This window comes from Atractosteus spatula, chromosome 8, assembly GCF_055471065.1.
Source record: "Atractosteus spatula isolate fAtrSpa1 chromosome 8, fAtrSpa1.hap1, whole genome shotgun sequence".
Taxonomy (NCBI): Eukaryota; Metazoa; Chordata; class Actinopteri; order Semionotiformes; family Lepisosteidae; genus Atractosteus; species Atractosteus spatula.
Window position 1 is genome coordinate 39,848,681 of NC_142713.1, and position 17,430 is coordinate 39,866,110.

The window sequence follows — 17,430 nt, forward strand, 5'->3', positions numbered from 1 at the left end:
CCTCTATGTTGGCTGCACTGCTTATTAGTAATCCTTGTATGCAAGCTGGCATTTCCAAAGGACTTTATCATTCCATCTCTGTGAAGCTACATTGAAATCCTTTATTACCCAATTATTGTTGCAGAATTCATCTGTCCACAATTATCATGCGGGCACTTAATGGTTTAGATAGCAGCTAATGAGGGCATTTGCAATTAATGCATTAATCAGGCATAATGAGGGACAAGACAGCTATTTGTTTGCTAAAACATCAAGGAGCAATCCAAATATTTCAAGAATAGTTAATATTATGCCATGTAATATGGGGTTACGAAACTCCCTTGATTATTGAATATTGAACTGTTGCATTATACTCCTCAGAATGTGTTTACTACTTAAGTGCACTGACATTAGTCCAGAAGTATTGCTAAAGTATTGCAGGAAAACAAGCCAAAGGAAACAGTTAACTGCAGTCACACTTGTAACAGTTAACAGAAGGCACACTCATACCTTTTATGATACTGTACAAGAGCTTTTTGAAAAGGACAGAAGAGGAAACCATGTACAGTTTATCTTCAAGTCCTTCCAGCAAAATTGTCTGTAAAAAAATTCCTTCAGATGAGCTAAATGTGAAATGTTTTGCTGTAATAGGGATGACACACCAGCCTAGAGAAAGACAGACACCCTGAGCTATGGAAGTAAAATAACATGTAATTAATTTCTATTGCTTACAGGGATTTTGAAATCTGATGTTTTATCTATTGTTTTATAACATGTTGCTCATAGATATTGAGCCACAAAATAATTCTAGTCTTAATTTTTGTACCAGTCCCACATAAGTAGCTGGGTGATTTGGAATGTTGCGCCTTGTTCTATCAGCTCCGTTGGGTCTTGGAGATTTAGCTCTTTTATCCTTGCCGAACTGAGCAAGATGTAGATGAGTGTAAGATGAGGGAACGGTGGTAACTCATGGTTATTCTGGTTATTCATAGTTATTGGTCACTTTGGATCAGGGCTGGGATTCTACGGTAAGTGGTAAAAGAAAAGGTTCAGGAAATTTGACAAGCATTCAAATTAGAATTAGCATTGTCTAATGTGCTCTAACACAGAAGCACAGTAATTGTGAAATTACATTTTTGAAGATGTCATTTTCTTTGCTTTTAATGAGTTGCTTAATTTGCTGAATGTTTTATAGATTGTACATAATTCCACTATTTTGTTCCTATTTAGATTGTTATTTGCCATGCTTTCCATCTGACCTGAACAAGATTTCCCAAAGCTAATTTCAAGGAAATGTGGTGAGGAAGCAAATTAGCCTGACACATTGCAGTGACATGTAGAGCTGATTCAAAACATTGATACATCTCCACAAGGCACAAAGCACTTCAAATCTTTTCAGAAGCCTTCAGATGTCATCAGAAACCACAAACGGAAAATCACTGAAAATGTAAATGTAACAGGTTATGGAACTAGTGATAATTAACAAGGGAAAAATGAGGAAAGCACATGAAATACAGTATAACAGAAATAAAACTTAATTCCTTTGAAATATTACCAATTCTAAAAAATATAACAAGATGTTAAAGAAATACAAAATGTTTAATAAAGATTGACATTTGAACCTCTATATGTCAAAGTGAGTGATGCTGAATAATGGTGAGAATGGACAAGTACCTCTGGGCAAGGTACTGGACAAGTACATTTCTGTTCTAAGACAGACCAAAGAGAGTGCTGTTTCAGGCAAATAAGAATGTTTGGAAAATTAAATTAATATATATGATATCTCATTTACATAATGTGTGTTCAACACAGTATTCCAAAGGTGTGCAAAAAAGCAATACAGCTTTCCTGTGACATTTGGAGGTGTTTGTACTAAAGCATTCATTTCAACCACCCAAAGATATTTTTACAAATTCATCAAATGGACAAGAGAATAAAAACAGCTTTCAAACCAGTAACTGTTCAATTGACACCATTCAGAGAAAGCAGCTATTGCAGATAGGCAATAAAAGAACTATTTTAGATCATCTATACTACCACTATTAGTATTTTCATGGCACAATTTGAAGACTAACAAAAGCTGAGAAAATCTTTTATCATTTCTATACTACCCAAGGAATTCAATTTGAATTAATTATTTCCAAACATAATATTTTGGATCCAACCTCTCAAAGATGCCTGATTGAACCATTAATTGCATCCATCAGAAATTACCCATTTAAAAAACATAGATCTTTTTTTATATGTACAGTAGATGCATTGCTGAATTCAAAACATATCACTGCAGTATACATTGCATGCATTATTAAAAAAAATACTCTGTCCTAATAACATAAAATTGATGTCACTTCAATACTGATAGTGAAAACTCACCATACTGTACATGCTGTTCATGTCTTAGATGTTTGCCATATTTGCCATATTTAAAGTTTATATCCTAAAGATGTTACCTTTACATGACTTATTTGTCTTTTTCCATTCTCCCAGGGGGCTCCGGAACCTACTATTTGTTATTATAATGCATGTTTATTTCCCCTACCTTTAACATAAGCGTAATCCACAAAGGTTAGTCACCCATCTTTATTTTTTTCCTACTACACTTAAAGGTTTCTTACCTGTATCAAAGATTCAATTCAGGACTAAGACCTGCAATGCACTTGCGTGTATAAGTACCCGTTTGAGTACATTTTTAAAATTAAACATACAGTACAGTAAATTAGAAAAGTTCAAGTAGGTAGCTGCGACAGCATGCGCAGGCTGCAAAGGAACAAGTTAAAGGTTTATTTCAAGCTGAAAAGAGAAGAAAGGAAACACAACGGTTCAGCTGTGGAGCCTTTTTCGAGTCTTCTTCTTCTTCTTCTTCACCCAAAGAAGGCTCCACAGCCAAAACGTGTTTCCTTTCCTCTCTTTTCAGCGTGGAATAAACCTTTATCTTGTAAATGAAGGAAAAAGGAAAAGCAGGTTCTGAAGATGAAAGAAAAAATCTAACCACGTTGTCACAATTTTTGCACAAGTGAAATGTAAATCTAGCTTTAATTTCTTCTGTAAGAATACGTTTTGCAGATGACCCAACCAGTAGAATAGAGTTTTTTTTTATGTTGTTACCCTAGCAAACAGAAGACAGCGTGTCAGAAGACTAATAGTAACTTGGGAATTGTTAAGCGCTGGGCTCAGTGAGACACGGATAACAGTCACATCCAAAAGCACAATTGTCACTACCCCCAAAAAGACTCTGTCACACTACAATCCCAAAGCACGCGGAGGTGGGTATCAGGTACGTTCCGTGTACCTCTGTGACAGAAAGCGTAGGCTGTATTGTACCTTTCATCTGGAACTGCCTGTAATGTGTTGTATTCTGCAAGCAAGTTTGAAATGTGTTAGCTGGTGTGCTATTGTTACAGGGAGAGAAAGTATTGTCCCAGGCTATATCTCAATCAGGACTACATTCTGTTTTGTCAAGATTTGAAATTTCATTAAAGGGACAGGATGGAACAAATGCCTTCCTCTCATTGGTTAACCTTTATTACATTCTAATGATGTGTCAGAGAGAAGCAAGAGAATGCCACCAGCATAGAATAAAAAAACAATATATGAACCTTTGTATGTTGACATGTGTGATGTTAACATTTTGTCTAATACTCTGTGCCAAACAGTTCTAATGAAAGAAAAAACAATAAGAGTAAGAAGCAACAATTCCAGTATGATATTCCTGACCTGATCTGCACACAACAACTGGACTAATTTATCGTGTATGGATGAGATTAATATATGAATGGAAAGAATGAAAATGTTTTAACAGTTCTCTTCTAGTAAAAAGAAAGTGTTTGAGTGTTTAGGCCAGAAATAAAATTAATATGTATTCTTTATTTATTTGTTTAAATCCATGCATTTATATAAGGTTTATCCAACAATATCCTAGATTATTTCAAACCTATGCAAAAATGAAATAAACTGTTATTTGTTTTAGAGCTACAGTGGAACTCTTGTTTACTTTATTGTTTTAATGACAAAATATATAGTTTTTAATACACAAACTAATTAGTAGAATCAGTTTTAAAACTAGAATAAACACAAAGCATTGGGTTAACAGGTTAAAATTGTGTCACAGTCATCACTATTGTGCCAGACAACATCTTATGGCAAGCTGGTCTCATTCACCTGGAATAAATTTTTGTAAGTGGACATCAGCTGTGTGCCCTTAGGCTACAAAATTTAAACAGATGCTCTTCAGGGGTATTATATGACTATGCCTGATTTCACTGATTAGATTTCCTCTTTGCTTTGCTATACACAAAACACAACTGTGCTGTATAACCTTCATTGAATACTAACTAAACAGACACATGACTGAGTTTTTATACAGTGCAGTTGAAAAATACAAATAAAATAATTATTGAATATTAGAGGCACATCTTCAAAAAGATCATACAAATAACTTTAAAGGTTAAAATTTGTGTATCTGCAAAGTATAGTGAGATTTAATATTTTTTATAAACCATTCTTGCAATCAATTATATATATAGTAATGCACAACACTATTTTCTTTGTGGAACTGTTTTAAACTATCCTAACGGCCTAAATACCAATTAGCAAATACAAACAGGCCTTGTAGGCATTTTCTGTCCAGGTTTCAGAAACGGAAGCATTTTTAATTATGGGGTGTATTCTTGCAGAAAATTAAAAAGGCCATTTTAATTGTCATTTCACAGGTCTTTATTTAATTTCTCCACTCTAGGCACACTATGCTTCTCCTCCCACATCTCGTTGCTTTGACTAAAAAACCTACTGTACTTTGATTGCTCAGGATGGACAGCTGCTTCAATATTTACTGTAAAGCAGAGTTTTCCAATGCTAGTCTTGGAGGCACTGACTTACAGTAACTGTAAATGTGTTAGTTTGCTTCATTATATACTGAAATTGAACTGTTTACCTGTATTTTCAAAATTGTTTAATTTCTTAATTAATAGAATGAGTTTATAAATTAGTAACAAACCAGTGTCAGATTTGGGTTTCAAATGGCATCTCAATTAGGATGACTTTTTTGATACATTTGTTGACTACCACTAAATACGTATTTCTATAAACTTAATACCATTAAGATGTATTATGAGAGTGCCTGAGTCTGCACATCTTTAATTAACAATACGAGTTGTTTAGAAATATACAGGGGACCAAGAATTTTAAACCTTGAAACTGAGTTCTTTTCCTTCTGTCCATAGAACATACTGTAAAGCAGATTATTTGAACATGACAACTGTAAAACAGACTATTTGTGAGACTATATCTGGAGAAAAGCGGAAAACAACCAATTGATAAAAATCAGTCAATTGGTTAAATTAAGGGGTCAACTGAATAAGTTCTCATATGGAAAGGAAACTGGAAGGCACATGGGTACTTCAGGACCAAGAACACTGATGATCACTGATGTAGGCCACAGACTTGGACTACAGTACATCATAATCAATTGATTTATCCTTAAGGTCATAAAACAGTTAATTACTGTGCTATTTAGAAGATCCACTGCCCTCTCCTCACTAACACTGCAAAAAACTAAAAGTCTTAACTGTTTGTTTGACAGGTTCATTTACTACACTGAGATAAAGGACAGGAGTTTTTAAAATCATCTTTAAATATTAAATTACACAAATTCAACATACTGTAGTACCTTGTTAAAGACCCACTTCTTCAAAAAAGCATAAAAGGTTAGCTTTCTCTCTATTTAATTAAGGAAAGACTTTTTTGAATTCACTCTTTTACCACAAATGCAAACATTCAAAACAGTGACTACTACAGTATATCCTTCAAAATTACTTCAGTCATCACAGATGAACAGTGTATAATGATAACAACTGACAAAATCTCACGTAAAATAACACTCCCAGATTCAAGGTATTTTTTTTTGGTACCAGTTACTGAATATTTTTAAAACATATCAATCAACAAACAATATTGAAACTTTCACACATCCTTACTCTTAATGCATCAGAGTCTTGTTGCCCAGCTTATTTTATAAACTACTTCCCAGTCTTGAGCATTCCAGAAATTAATGCAGTGGAATGCTATACATAACCTGTAGACAAGCAGTAAAACACACGTCTTTCATTTCTGGAATTTAGCCATTCTCATTAAATATACACAATAGAATGAAATCAGTTAAGTTGCAATGTAAAAGCACATTTAAAAACCTGACCTGTTTCAGAGCCTTCTGCAATTACGGGATCAGGTGGCAACCCTACACTGAGCACTTCAAAGTAATCCACCAAGCTGACTTTACTGAGTGTGACTGGGGAAAAAAAAATAAGAGAAATTACTCCTCCATTTTCAATTACAGACCATCTCTTCTTTGGTTGTTCTTTTTGTTGGGGGAAAACCCATCCTGGGATAATCATCACATTGATGCACAGCTCCCAGCTCAACAAAAGGAAGGTTTTGGACAGTATAGTCACTCACACTTAAATTAAATGTAGTTAAAGGTTATCATCCTGCTGTAGACAGTGTGAAACTACAAGCATAATGTCATAGTATCATGAGACTACACAGAGGTAATGTTTCTAAAATAGCATGTTTTCTCTTTACCAGAAGTACATAGAAATATATTGCTTTATTTAACCTGCCATTGCATCTTTTTAGTAACTTCTCACTGCAGCCACTTGCTTGAGTGAATCTTAAAATACACACACTCCAGAGACCTGATGCAAATAAATGAGCCTGACATAACGCGTAAGAGCATCTTCTGCATATTGCACAGACTTCAGATATGGTACTAATTAGTTTTGATAAAAAATAATTAAAGAAGCATTGGAGTCATCACAATCATGAACAGAATCCAAGGGAATTCAACAGAGAACCTTGATGTTTGACTTTCTGTAGCTGACGTGATTTCATTCTAAGTGACTTCCATTATGTTAAATGCAAATACTGTATTATGGCAATGGTATTAAAGATTGATTCGTTTACTGCAATAAAGAAAGACGGTCAGAATGTGTTACAATAAATGAAAATAAAAAGTGTAATTGCACAAGCAAAACGAACTGCTTTTGCAACAAGGAAAGTAGATAGATAAGTACAAAGACATTTTTAAATCCTTGTTTTACTTTTTTCATGAAACCTGAGCATTGCTAGTACATCTTCTGTGTCTTTAATGTACCAAAATGTGCCAGTTTTTGACATTTTAGAGTTTGATGCACAGGTTACAATAATCACAATTTGTGGGTAGGATTCTACTCACATATAATTGAATAATATGTGGCTTTTTTACATGCTTATTTGCCACAGTATAAGGAATACTCTAAAATTAAGAACATTACAAATTTCTGAGTTTAAAATGTACAAAAATTACCTTGTGTAGTACAAAAATCACCTAGTGTAGTACAAGGAGTTAGTAAATAATTCTGAAGAATTATAAAAAACAGTAGGCTCACTATATGAAAAGACCACATACAGTACAGTAATTAATGCTCAAACTAACAGAAACTCACTTTTACCAAGACTGTGCATTACTTTGAGCAACCACATGCTTCATCAAAATTAGTAATTAGATATTCTACATAATATGCTAATAATACTTGTAAAAAATGAATTGTTCAACCAGACATATTTTGCCAGTTGTTTTTGACATACAAGTAATTGCAACATCATGAAGATAAACTGTATCATGGGTTCCTGTGGTTTCAGTGCTCTGAGGACAACAGAAGTTTAGTGAGGACTGGCTCAACTATTTTCAACATGTTAGAAAGATCAGATCCCAATTACAAAATTACAGCAGTCAAGCATCTTTGACTTACCTCCTCCCCTTTGGATGACCAAGGATGTCTCGCTTCCCATTGGACATTCTTTCAGTAGATCCACAACCTGGGTGTGGCTGAGGCTCTGCACATTCTGCTGGTTAATCTCTACAATGAGGTCTCCTTCGCACAAGCCTGGACAGCCCTGGGCATCCAGTATCTGCTTCACCCTTTGTCCAGTGGGGCTGTCAGCTATGGTGAACCCAAACCCATCAGCTCCTTTCACAATGGTTATGGTCATGAGTTCAGATTGTGTTGCCCCAGAGGATGCCATAGATACATTATCCTCATGTATAGGGGGAGGCAGCTGGCCATCTAGGTGAGTGTCCCCAGGGTGGGGGGGTAGGGACTGCTGGGGCAGTTGCTCTGTGTGGTCCTGCATAAATCGAGAGGTCCGTGAAAGGTACTCCATGTAATTGTCATAGTTACTTCTTCCATTCACCAAAACAGGTGGTCTTTCCATCATCCCCATGGGAGATATCATGCTACTAGCAGGGTCTTCGGGGTCATAGGGCAAAGGGTATCCACGGCATAGCACCAGGCTAACACTCTGACCAATCGGAACCGATTGGAAGAGCTTGACCACATCCGCGTGTGTGTGACCCAGGACACAGACATCATTGATATAGACAATGACATCACCTGAAGGAGAGACATGGGAGAGTTAAACACACTGGCAAGCAAAACCAAGCAGAAACTGAGATGAGGACAGATTCATTACCTTTCTGTGCTAATTACACAAGGAAAGGAAAGATGAAGAAAATATGAGTTATAACATACTACGATGGGGAAAAAATAAATGTAAATAAAAATTAATAATAATTAAAATAATAATAAAATACTTGAGAACAATAAAGATGTGATCCAAAGTATAATTCAAATAATTCTGTCAGATACTGCAACTTTCTAAAGAGGTCACTAAAATTTATACAGTACATGTTTTAAAAAATATCAATTTATTTTTACAATTATTCCATTTAATTTAGAACAAATAATCACATTGAATTATTACATATAACTAAATTTAGGTAATATTCACTGAACAGTGAACCTACACTTTCCAGACTCACATATAATAAAATGCTCAAAAGAGATCTGTTGTTTTTATTATTATTATTATTATTGCTGTTGTTGATATCTGTCCTGATTTTCTAGCTGCTGTAGATAAATAACACCTGTTCACCAGGCCAATCAATGGCCACCAAAAGCTCTACTTAAGTTATATCAAATAATTATTTTATTTAAAATAATGTATATTGATTTTTCTATAGTTACTGTTCAAGTATTTGATATCATAAAAGGGTGATTGCTAAGCACTAGAGAAGTAGCAAATTAAATTTAAAAAGATTTACTATAGATGAACCTCAAAACACCTGGCAGATGGTCTTTAATGTATACTACTGAATACAACAGAGATACAAAAAATATTATATGCATGTAGAAAAAACAAAACTATGAATACAGAATGGGAAATACTGAGCTACCTATAAAAAAGATTTAGGTGGTTATGTTGACACATCATTTACGTCTGCCTGACAATGTTAGGAAGTCAAAAAGGTAAACAAAATGTTAGAACACAAATTTAAAAGCATAAAAAGCTTGTTATGTTAAATTGTGTGGTTATCCCATGTTTGAATTGTAGGTATATTGGATATGTACAGTATATTAGTTCTGGACTAGAGAAAATCAACCACATGCAGTACATTCCAGGGCTGAAAGGAATCTCCTACAAGGACAGATTGAAGGAGTTGAACGTTTTTAGTCTTGAACAGAGGAGGCTGAGAGGGGACCTGATTTAAGTATTCAAAATCTTCAAAGCATTAACAAATAAGCTTTTATTGTGCATATGAATCAAGACCTCCTCAACCAGCAAACCTCAAACCTACAAACTTGTTTCTTCAGAATTCTTCAGAATGACCACTGAAACACAAATCAGAGGACACAAGTGGAAACTAAGTTGCAGTGCATCTAAAATCAAGAACAAAAGGCACTTCTCTATAAAAAAAAAGGCTTGTGATAGCATGGAACAAGCTACCCAGCCATGTTGAAGATATTACCCTGGTTTAATTCCAGAAATGACTGAATGAGATCTGGACCAAATAGCTACTATCAGTTACGCTAGATGTGCTGATAGGCTTCATCTTACTTGCAACCTTTATCATGTTCCTAAATACAAAGGCATATATAAAAACACAATGAATTGCGGTTGTGTCAAAGATTATTTGACTGTGTCCCATCTAAAGTTCTCTTTATCCTAGTGTCAAGGACAGCGATTGTTATGAAGAACTTCATACAAAGTGTATACGACTGCACATTTAATTGGGATCTATTGATATCAGCTACTGCATGGTCAAATATTGAGGACATTAAACAGCAATGTGAAGATGGATACAATTAAAAAGTCTGTATAACTATATCACTAAGCCTAAAGTCATTTCTGCTGCTGCTTCCAACCATCTGTTACAATGAGAATACAAGTACATTATTTACCACTCTAAACTAAAGACAACATGGACATGATTCGGTTGTAATCCATACATGTGACTTTATTAAACTAATACTAACTGAAAAAATCTTAGATCACTTAGTGAAAATAGGACAGCAGTACTGTACATTTGACTGTATGATCTGTATAAGATGGTAAGTAACACTTCCCTTGCAAAATTAATGGTTTAATCGAAATCAACTCTTAAAACCACATCAAATATTTATAGCCAAGAACTCATTGCAAACATGTCACACTTGCACTATAGCACACTATAGCACTTGTCAAAACTACTATAGTTAAACCCACTTTTTATATCCCCAAAGTACTTACAATGCAGTGAGAAAGCAGTTACATAGTTCATTTCAAAAGTCAACACGAAGGGTAATTTACCGCTTCCTTCTCTCAGCCATCATCACTATTAAATAACCAATGATTTTAGATAAAAAAACAGTGTGTTTTCCAAGGGCAAAAGCGGCAGTGAGGGACTACTTCCTTTTAAAGATACAAGCTGCATGTGTAAAAGTACAGTCGATTGCTTTTGCAGTACCACTCAAAGTCCCCTGACATCTAAGGCACCGTGCTTAAGCTCAATTATCGAACCAAGATCAGAGCTTTCAGATCTCTTCCAGGGACATGGCTCACATCGTTTATTTGGCAGGAACTGCTGCACCCTTTACTGAGAAATGGGCTGGAGCATTTATTGTGCATTTTAAGCAAAATCTCCTCTCCAGTAGGGAAACTACAAACATGTTTGAGTGATAACTAAAATGCCTACTCATTATTACTACTATAAAACTAACTAGAAAAAAAACACAAACTTTTTTTTTAGAATGAACCAATAGAATACAATTATGTTGCATAATTATATGATACATACAATTTAATAATCCACATTTTCTAGATCACATTTTTACAAAACTGAAAAACAGTCTCAAATACCATTCAATAAGTGCATTAATAACTGCATCAAAATTAAAACCTTAGACCAGTTCTTGAAAGACCTAAACATCCCTACGGAAGGGTTGGACTAATGTGGAGATTTTTAAAGACAAACTCCTTAAAGGCACTCATAAAGTCAACCCAAAAGGACTTCTTCACAATCAACAGTGAAACAAGAAACAAAGGATCCAAGCAGAACCTAGAGGGATGTTCATTTAACTCAGAGAAAAGGAGGCACTTCTTTACCCAGAAGTTTGTGTGGAGTGTAGAAGAAGCTCTCAGTTTTGATGTTGAAGCCAATGCCTTGGCTTCTTTCTGGAAACAGCAGCATGAGATCCTTAGATCACATAGCTTCTAATCACCATACGGACTAGATGGCCTTAATGACATCCTCCTATTTTCAACTGTTTTTACATAAAAGAAAATCCATATAATGCAAATCATTCTTTTTACTTAGCTAAATAACTGTTGGTCATTTGCACAGTCACAGAATAATACAAATATGAAATCCTAGCCAACAGCAATTTTTAATTAAACTTATTAATTATGTAGTACTTGCCTTAGGCCTCTGTGTCAAAATCAATTCCTTCATGCACTCACTCGCTTCTTGCCCTATAGTTGACCTTACTGCCTTACAAATCCCCTAATGAATTATTCTCTAGCTGTAAAGACAAATAACTCAATTTCAATCTAATAGTGCTTTGCAATACATACCTGTATGATAGCACTTGAATTCACTATTCCATCTGGAGCTCCAATCACAGATCAGGGTGAAAACAGAGGAAAACATGTGCCAGTGGAAGAGCAAAAGGCTTTGTTAGGTAAAGGGATAATAGAACCAATGTTTGTGGCTCTTCCATTTAGATCAAATCACCAAAGTAAAATACTTTTTAGTTTAATGTTCATTGTGAAAGAAACAGTAACTACTGTACATTGATACTGACAAAAAAACTTCATTTATGTAGTCTTCTTGTACTGAGAACAAACTAGTCACCTAATGCAGAAATATGTAACGTTTAATGTTCTTATGGGACATACTGTACATCAGCTTCATCTGTGTAATGTGCCCAGACACTATCTATACAAACAGCATGAAATAATACTGTATATGAAAGATCAAATAAATAATAAAGTCTGCTTACAGTATATCACGTTAAATATACAGTATAAGCAGACCTCTCACACTTCATTATGAAAAACAGGCTCCCCACATATGCACGTACAGTATATGATAATATAAAATAAACATCTACCATGACCTTCTTCTATCCACTCTAAACCGGTGACTTTTTAAAACTAGGATAAAGCAGCAAATCTGAGAAAATAACAAACTATGAAGGGCAGAGTCAAGTGAAATTTTTTTTAAAAGAACACATAAGGACAATACGGCAAATTAACAGTTTAGAAACTAAGTTAAGTTTGTGAAGACAGTTAACAAGTAGCAGTTTGGTTAACGTCATGTAGGGTCAAAAATTAAAGCAAGAAATGGAGCGAAAAACTGTCAGGTGACTGAAAATAACGTTTGCAAGCCATAACAGGAGGCCAAAGTGCAAACAAAAAAACATGGTACTTTTGAGCAAAAATATAATTAGATCTAAAGATTAAAAGGACATTTATTTTTTAAAACTAACTAAAAATTCAAACTAATTTTTAATTCCGAGTGCTTTTTCAAGAAACATGACGTGTCAGTAATTTTTCAGAACAGTCCTGAATGTCTCAAGCTCAATAAGCTGTTCCCAATCTATAACAAAATACTGTACACACATTTTGATCAATAAGTTAAGGACTACAGATAGAGCAAGGTAGAGTGAAAACAGAACAGCAGAAAATAAAATTAAGAGGCATTTTCTAATGTTAATAAAACAAAATATGTTCTTTGAAAAATCTATAAAATCTAGATAGATCCTCCTATGCAAAACCATGTATAAATCATATACAGTACTGTATATATAATACTATTATGCTATTCAACTGTGGGTTTGATTGAAAATAACATTAGGAGAATATGGATGGAACAATCAACTCTACTCTCACCTAAAACACTTTGACTTATGTCACATTTGAAAGACAGAGCACAAGAAAATTAATTAACTCACTCATGGTGACACATACAGTAGTGAGTGAGGTAGAAATCTCTATGTTAAGTCTATATATTTATCAAGTTTTGTGCAGTTCAACAGATGACACTAGATGGTCTCGTACTAAATCTATATTGTAATGAGTTCATTTGCAGTGCAGATAAGCACGTGTTTCATCTGAAACAAAACAACCTGTCAGTTTTATTGTGGATAATTAATGAAGAAACTGACACAGGTAATTTTCTGTCCACATCACAGATATATACAACCTCCTTGCCAGTATTACTTTCTTAATTATCAGGCATGGTATTATGCTGAACACTATTAATACTAAGCAAGATGGAATGGACTGTCCCCCTGGCTATAAGAACAAACCAGTGTTTTAAGTTGGTGAATATGAAAAAAAAACAACTCTTAATTTTCTTGTGTAGAGGAATATCTTATCCAGCTATTTCTTTATTTTCATCATTACGTAAAGGTCACAGACAAAAATTGAAACACCTGGGTAAATTGCTATTGAAAGCAAGGGCACAGGTGTGGCTCACACATTAATTAAACTAAATCCCCAGCATGTTTAGCATCACATACTGTATAAAACTGTTTCCCAGGCCTTGTCGGCAATAATTATGACTAGCATGGCTGCAAGAGGAAACGTCTATGACTTTGAAAGGGGGGTGATTTCTTGGCTTGCGTTTGGCAGGAACTTCAGTGAACAGGACAGCTCAACTAAGGTGTCTAACGTAATGTCAGCAGGGAAATCATTTTTGATTGATTTTCTCATGGAAAAATGCCACTTCCCCCCTTGCAGAATTCCAGATAATGCTTTATTTTATGCCACACTGCCCAATGTCCTATTAAGTGCCTTTAAATTGGTGTTTCCATGTTTTCCCCACTACTTGTGTTTGGACCAATTAGAGGATGGTAGTGGCTCTTACTGATAATGGTACAAACTCTAAAGTACTGTACCTTGACAGTTTTGGGGGTGTGGTGCCATGCTGACAAAACCCAACCAGTCTTAAATGTTTTCTGCTGTTTAAAGAATGCAGTCACGTGTAATGGTGATAAGTGAATTCGGTGGTGGGTAGACTATAGTAATCAACCTCTGCTTTGACTCAGCTTCTTCACTGGATGTGCCACAGGTGAACATTAATTTAAAATATCCATGTCACTTAAATATTTTACAGTACATACAGTATAGTCAAAATTGTATTTTTAAAAAGGTGAATGCAGTAAAAATGTGAGTGCTCTGTGGATACATTCATGGTGACAATTTGCCTACATTAAATACTGTAAGAGATGTGTTCTGTGTAGCTGTAGAACTAAAATAAAATGCATTATGGCATGACAAGGGTAAGTTTGTAATCAAAAGCATTGAATTTCAGTACTTTGTCTATTGGGTTTTTATCCAATTTTACCCATTTACATGTAGCTCTTCTGGCCCCATAATGAACAACAGATAACGTAATTCATCAGAGATCTTAGGGATGAAACATTCTACACTGTAATTCTCGTCTTTGAGTCTTGTGAACTCAAAAGATCTTATTCATCACAAACTAAAATAGTTTTCTTTCATTTTGCCCTTTTCAAGTAAAAGTAAATTCTGTGGCTGTTACAGCTTAATATCCAAACCTTTTCACAAAAGCTCTTGAAGACAACAATAGATCCAGGATATTATAACATTTGTGTTAGCAAAGCTCATCCCTGGATCGGTGTGATTAGAAGAAATATCCAGTAAGAAAAAAAGGTTAACAGAAAGAGAATTTTTGTTGCTATACGTTTACCTTGATTTATTTTCCATAAAACGTTAGATTATACTACGATATCATCTCTGTCCTGAAAGTTTTAATTAAATGAGCAATTTAAAGGCTGTTTTTCAAAACATGTCTTGAAAATTGATGTATCTTGCAGAGACACTCCACTAGGTCAATGCTATTATGATAACGGCTAGGACCTTGAACTCTTCTCTTTCTAATAATTATCCAGCATAGATACAGTATATAACAACAATACAACATCAGTATATTCTTTTATTTAATGTGTATTTTCTATTTTTTTTAAAAAAAAGCTATTTGTGTTCCTTTAAGAATAACAAAAATGAAGTATCTTAATATACAGTGAAGGACCTGAGTCCATTTTAACTCAAACAAAATGCAGTAAGAAGCAATTTACCAAAGTCAAATCATGAGCCGATGCACACAATGGAAATATAACACTTCATGTTCATAGGCCAGGCAGGTATCTGGAACATATTATTACGTCCTTCTTTTCAGGCTTTACATACTGTAATATACACTATACTAATAGCTAGAATTACATTTTATAAAATGTGGGCATACTGCATGTAAAGAGCCTTGAAAAAATTATTTACACAATTCTATAATTTTTACATTTTCTTTCTTTAAAGCTTGCTGTCATTACAACTTTGAAGTAGCAATTAATTCTCTATTCTGTACATTCAAAACATAAACCAACAAAAAGGATGTAAATAGACAATCAATATGAAATAAAAAGGTATTGTAAGCAAAATGTAAGTTTTTAATTTAGGTGCACAAAATCACCTTAAAATCCAAAGAGTTGAAAAGCCTCTCTTTGCTATAATAGGGGTGCACATTATTTCTAAATACTGTAAATACATTAGACTCTGTAAGGTCCCTTGGGCAGAAAGTGAATTTCAAGATTCAACCAAGAAGACTAAGGAGCTTTCAAAATAACTCAGGGGTAAAGTTATACAAAGGCACGGATCAGGAGAGGTGCATAAAATGTAAAAAATCCTTCATGTCTCATTTAGAATGCTTAAGATGATCATTAAAAAGTAAAAAAAAAATACCCAGATGGTCCATAGATTAAGCTGTCCCTCCAGCCAGGCAAGGAGGAAATTGGTTAGGGAGTTCAGTGCTGGAGATGGCAAAAAAATGTTCATGGGTCAAAAATATCCTGGTCAATCCAGTAATGCGGTTTTGTATGAAACTGAAATAATCTCAAATCCTGCATGGAGTTTGCAGACGTGTATCAAAACATATTGTGGTCAGACTAGACAAAAGTGGAAACTTTTGGTCCAAATGCAAAGTGTTACATTCAACACAAACCCAACATAGTGCATCAGTTAGTCAACAGTATATTGTCAAGAACAGTGGTGTCAGTGTTTTCTTATAATTCTGTTTGCAAGACCGGTAAGCTTGTCAAGACTGATGGGAACACAGATGTATCAAAGTACTGGCAGATTTTCGAGGAAAAACTACTTCAGACCAAAAACTGGGACAAAAACTTTTTGATAGGAAAATGAAAAGCACAAGGTCAAAGCTACACCGGAATGGCTTAAGAATAAGAAAGTGAATGTGCCTGAGTGACCCAGTTAATGTCCTAACTTTAATCCTATTGAGATGCTGTGGAAAAACTTGAAAAACTTCATCAAGCAACTTGAGAGAGCTTGTGAAAATCTGCCAAGAAAAATGTACAGTACAACTTTACAACCTTCAGTGTTAAGTTGACAATGACCGAACCAAAACGTCTTGCGACCATATCTGCTGCCAAAAACTTGCTTATTCCTAACACTGAGTTCATGAGTCTGATACTTGTGATATCACATGTTTCAGTTTTACATGTAAAATTACATGTAGTGTAATTTATTTAATTATCATTTGTAGTTTTTAATTTGAGCATTCAGATTTGGTCAGGGAATTGAAGAAGACATAGTTTGAATGTATAAGTTTCAGTTCCAATAAGACTAGGATTTATTTTATATTTCACAAATATAAAATTTCTGTTACCTGTTACTACTAATACTAATCTTCATCATCTTATTTATAAAGGGCCTTTAATGACACCTCATATAAAGGAGCATTACAATAAACAAACAAGAAAAAACATTACCTGTCATTACATTTTCATTTAAATAATTTATTCTAGGAGAAATTATCTGAATTTATTTTAGGATTCTTCTAAATACACCCACTAATTACTTTTCAATTTCTATCCTTACACTGAAATTCAACAATATGCAATATATACCAACAACTTTCTTTGTTTATTTACACATGGAAATCTTCTTAAAAACCTACTAAAAACTACTACTAAAAAACCTACTAAGAATATGGCATATGCAGTATAAGGAGAAGAATGAAACAACTAAGAGGCCTCCTATCTTTACAATACTGTGAGTTGC

At 34.4% G+C, this 17,430-nt stretch overlaps 1 protein-coding gene across 1 annotated transcript in view; it reads right to left on the minus strand.

The window, feature by feature from the left end:
- LOC148829612 (membrane-associated guanylate kinase, WW and PDZ domain-containing protein 2-like) overlaps positions 1–17,430 on the minus strand; it is a 388,779-nt gene that overhangs the window by 67,959 nt on the left and 303,390 nt on the right. The window contains exons 10-11 of the mRNA XM_088923166.1: positions 7,764–8,405; positions 6,170–6,262 (exon numbers count right to left, since the gene is read on the minus strand). Of these exons, the coding sequence (XP_088779292.1) occupies positions 6,170–6,262; positions 7,764–8,405 (735 nt within the window). The remainder of the gene's footprint in view (positions 1–6,169; positions 6,263–7,763; positions 8,406–17,430) is intronic.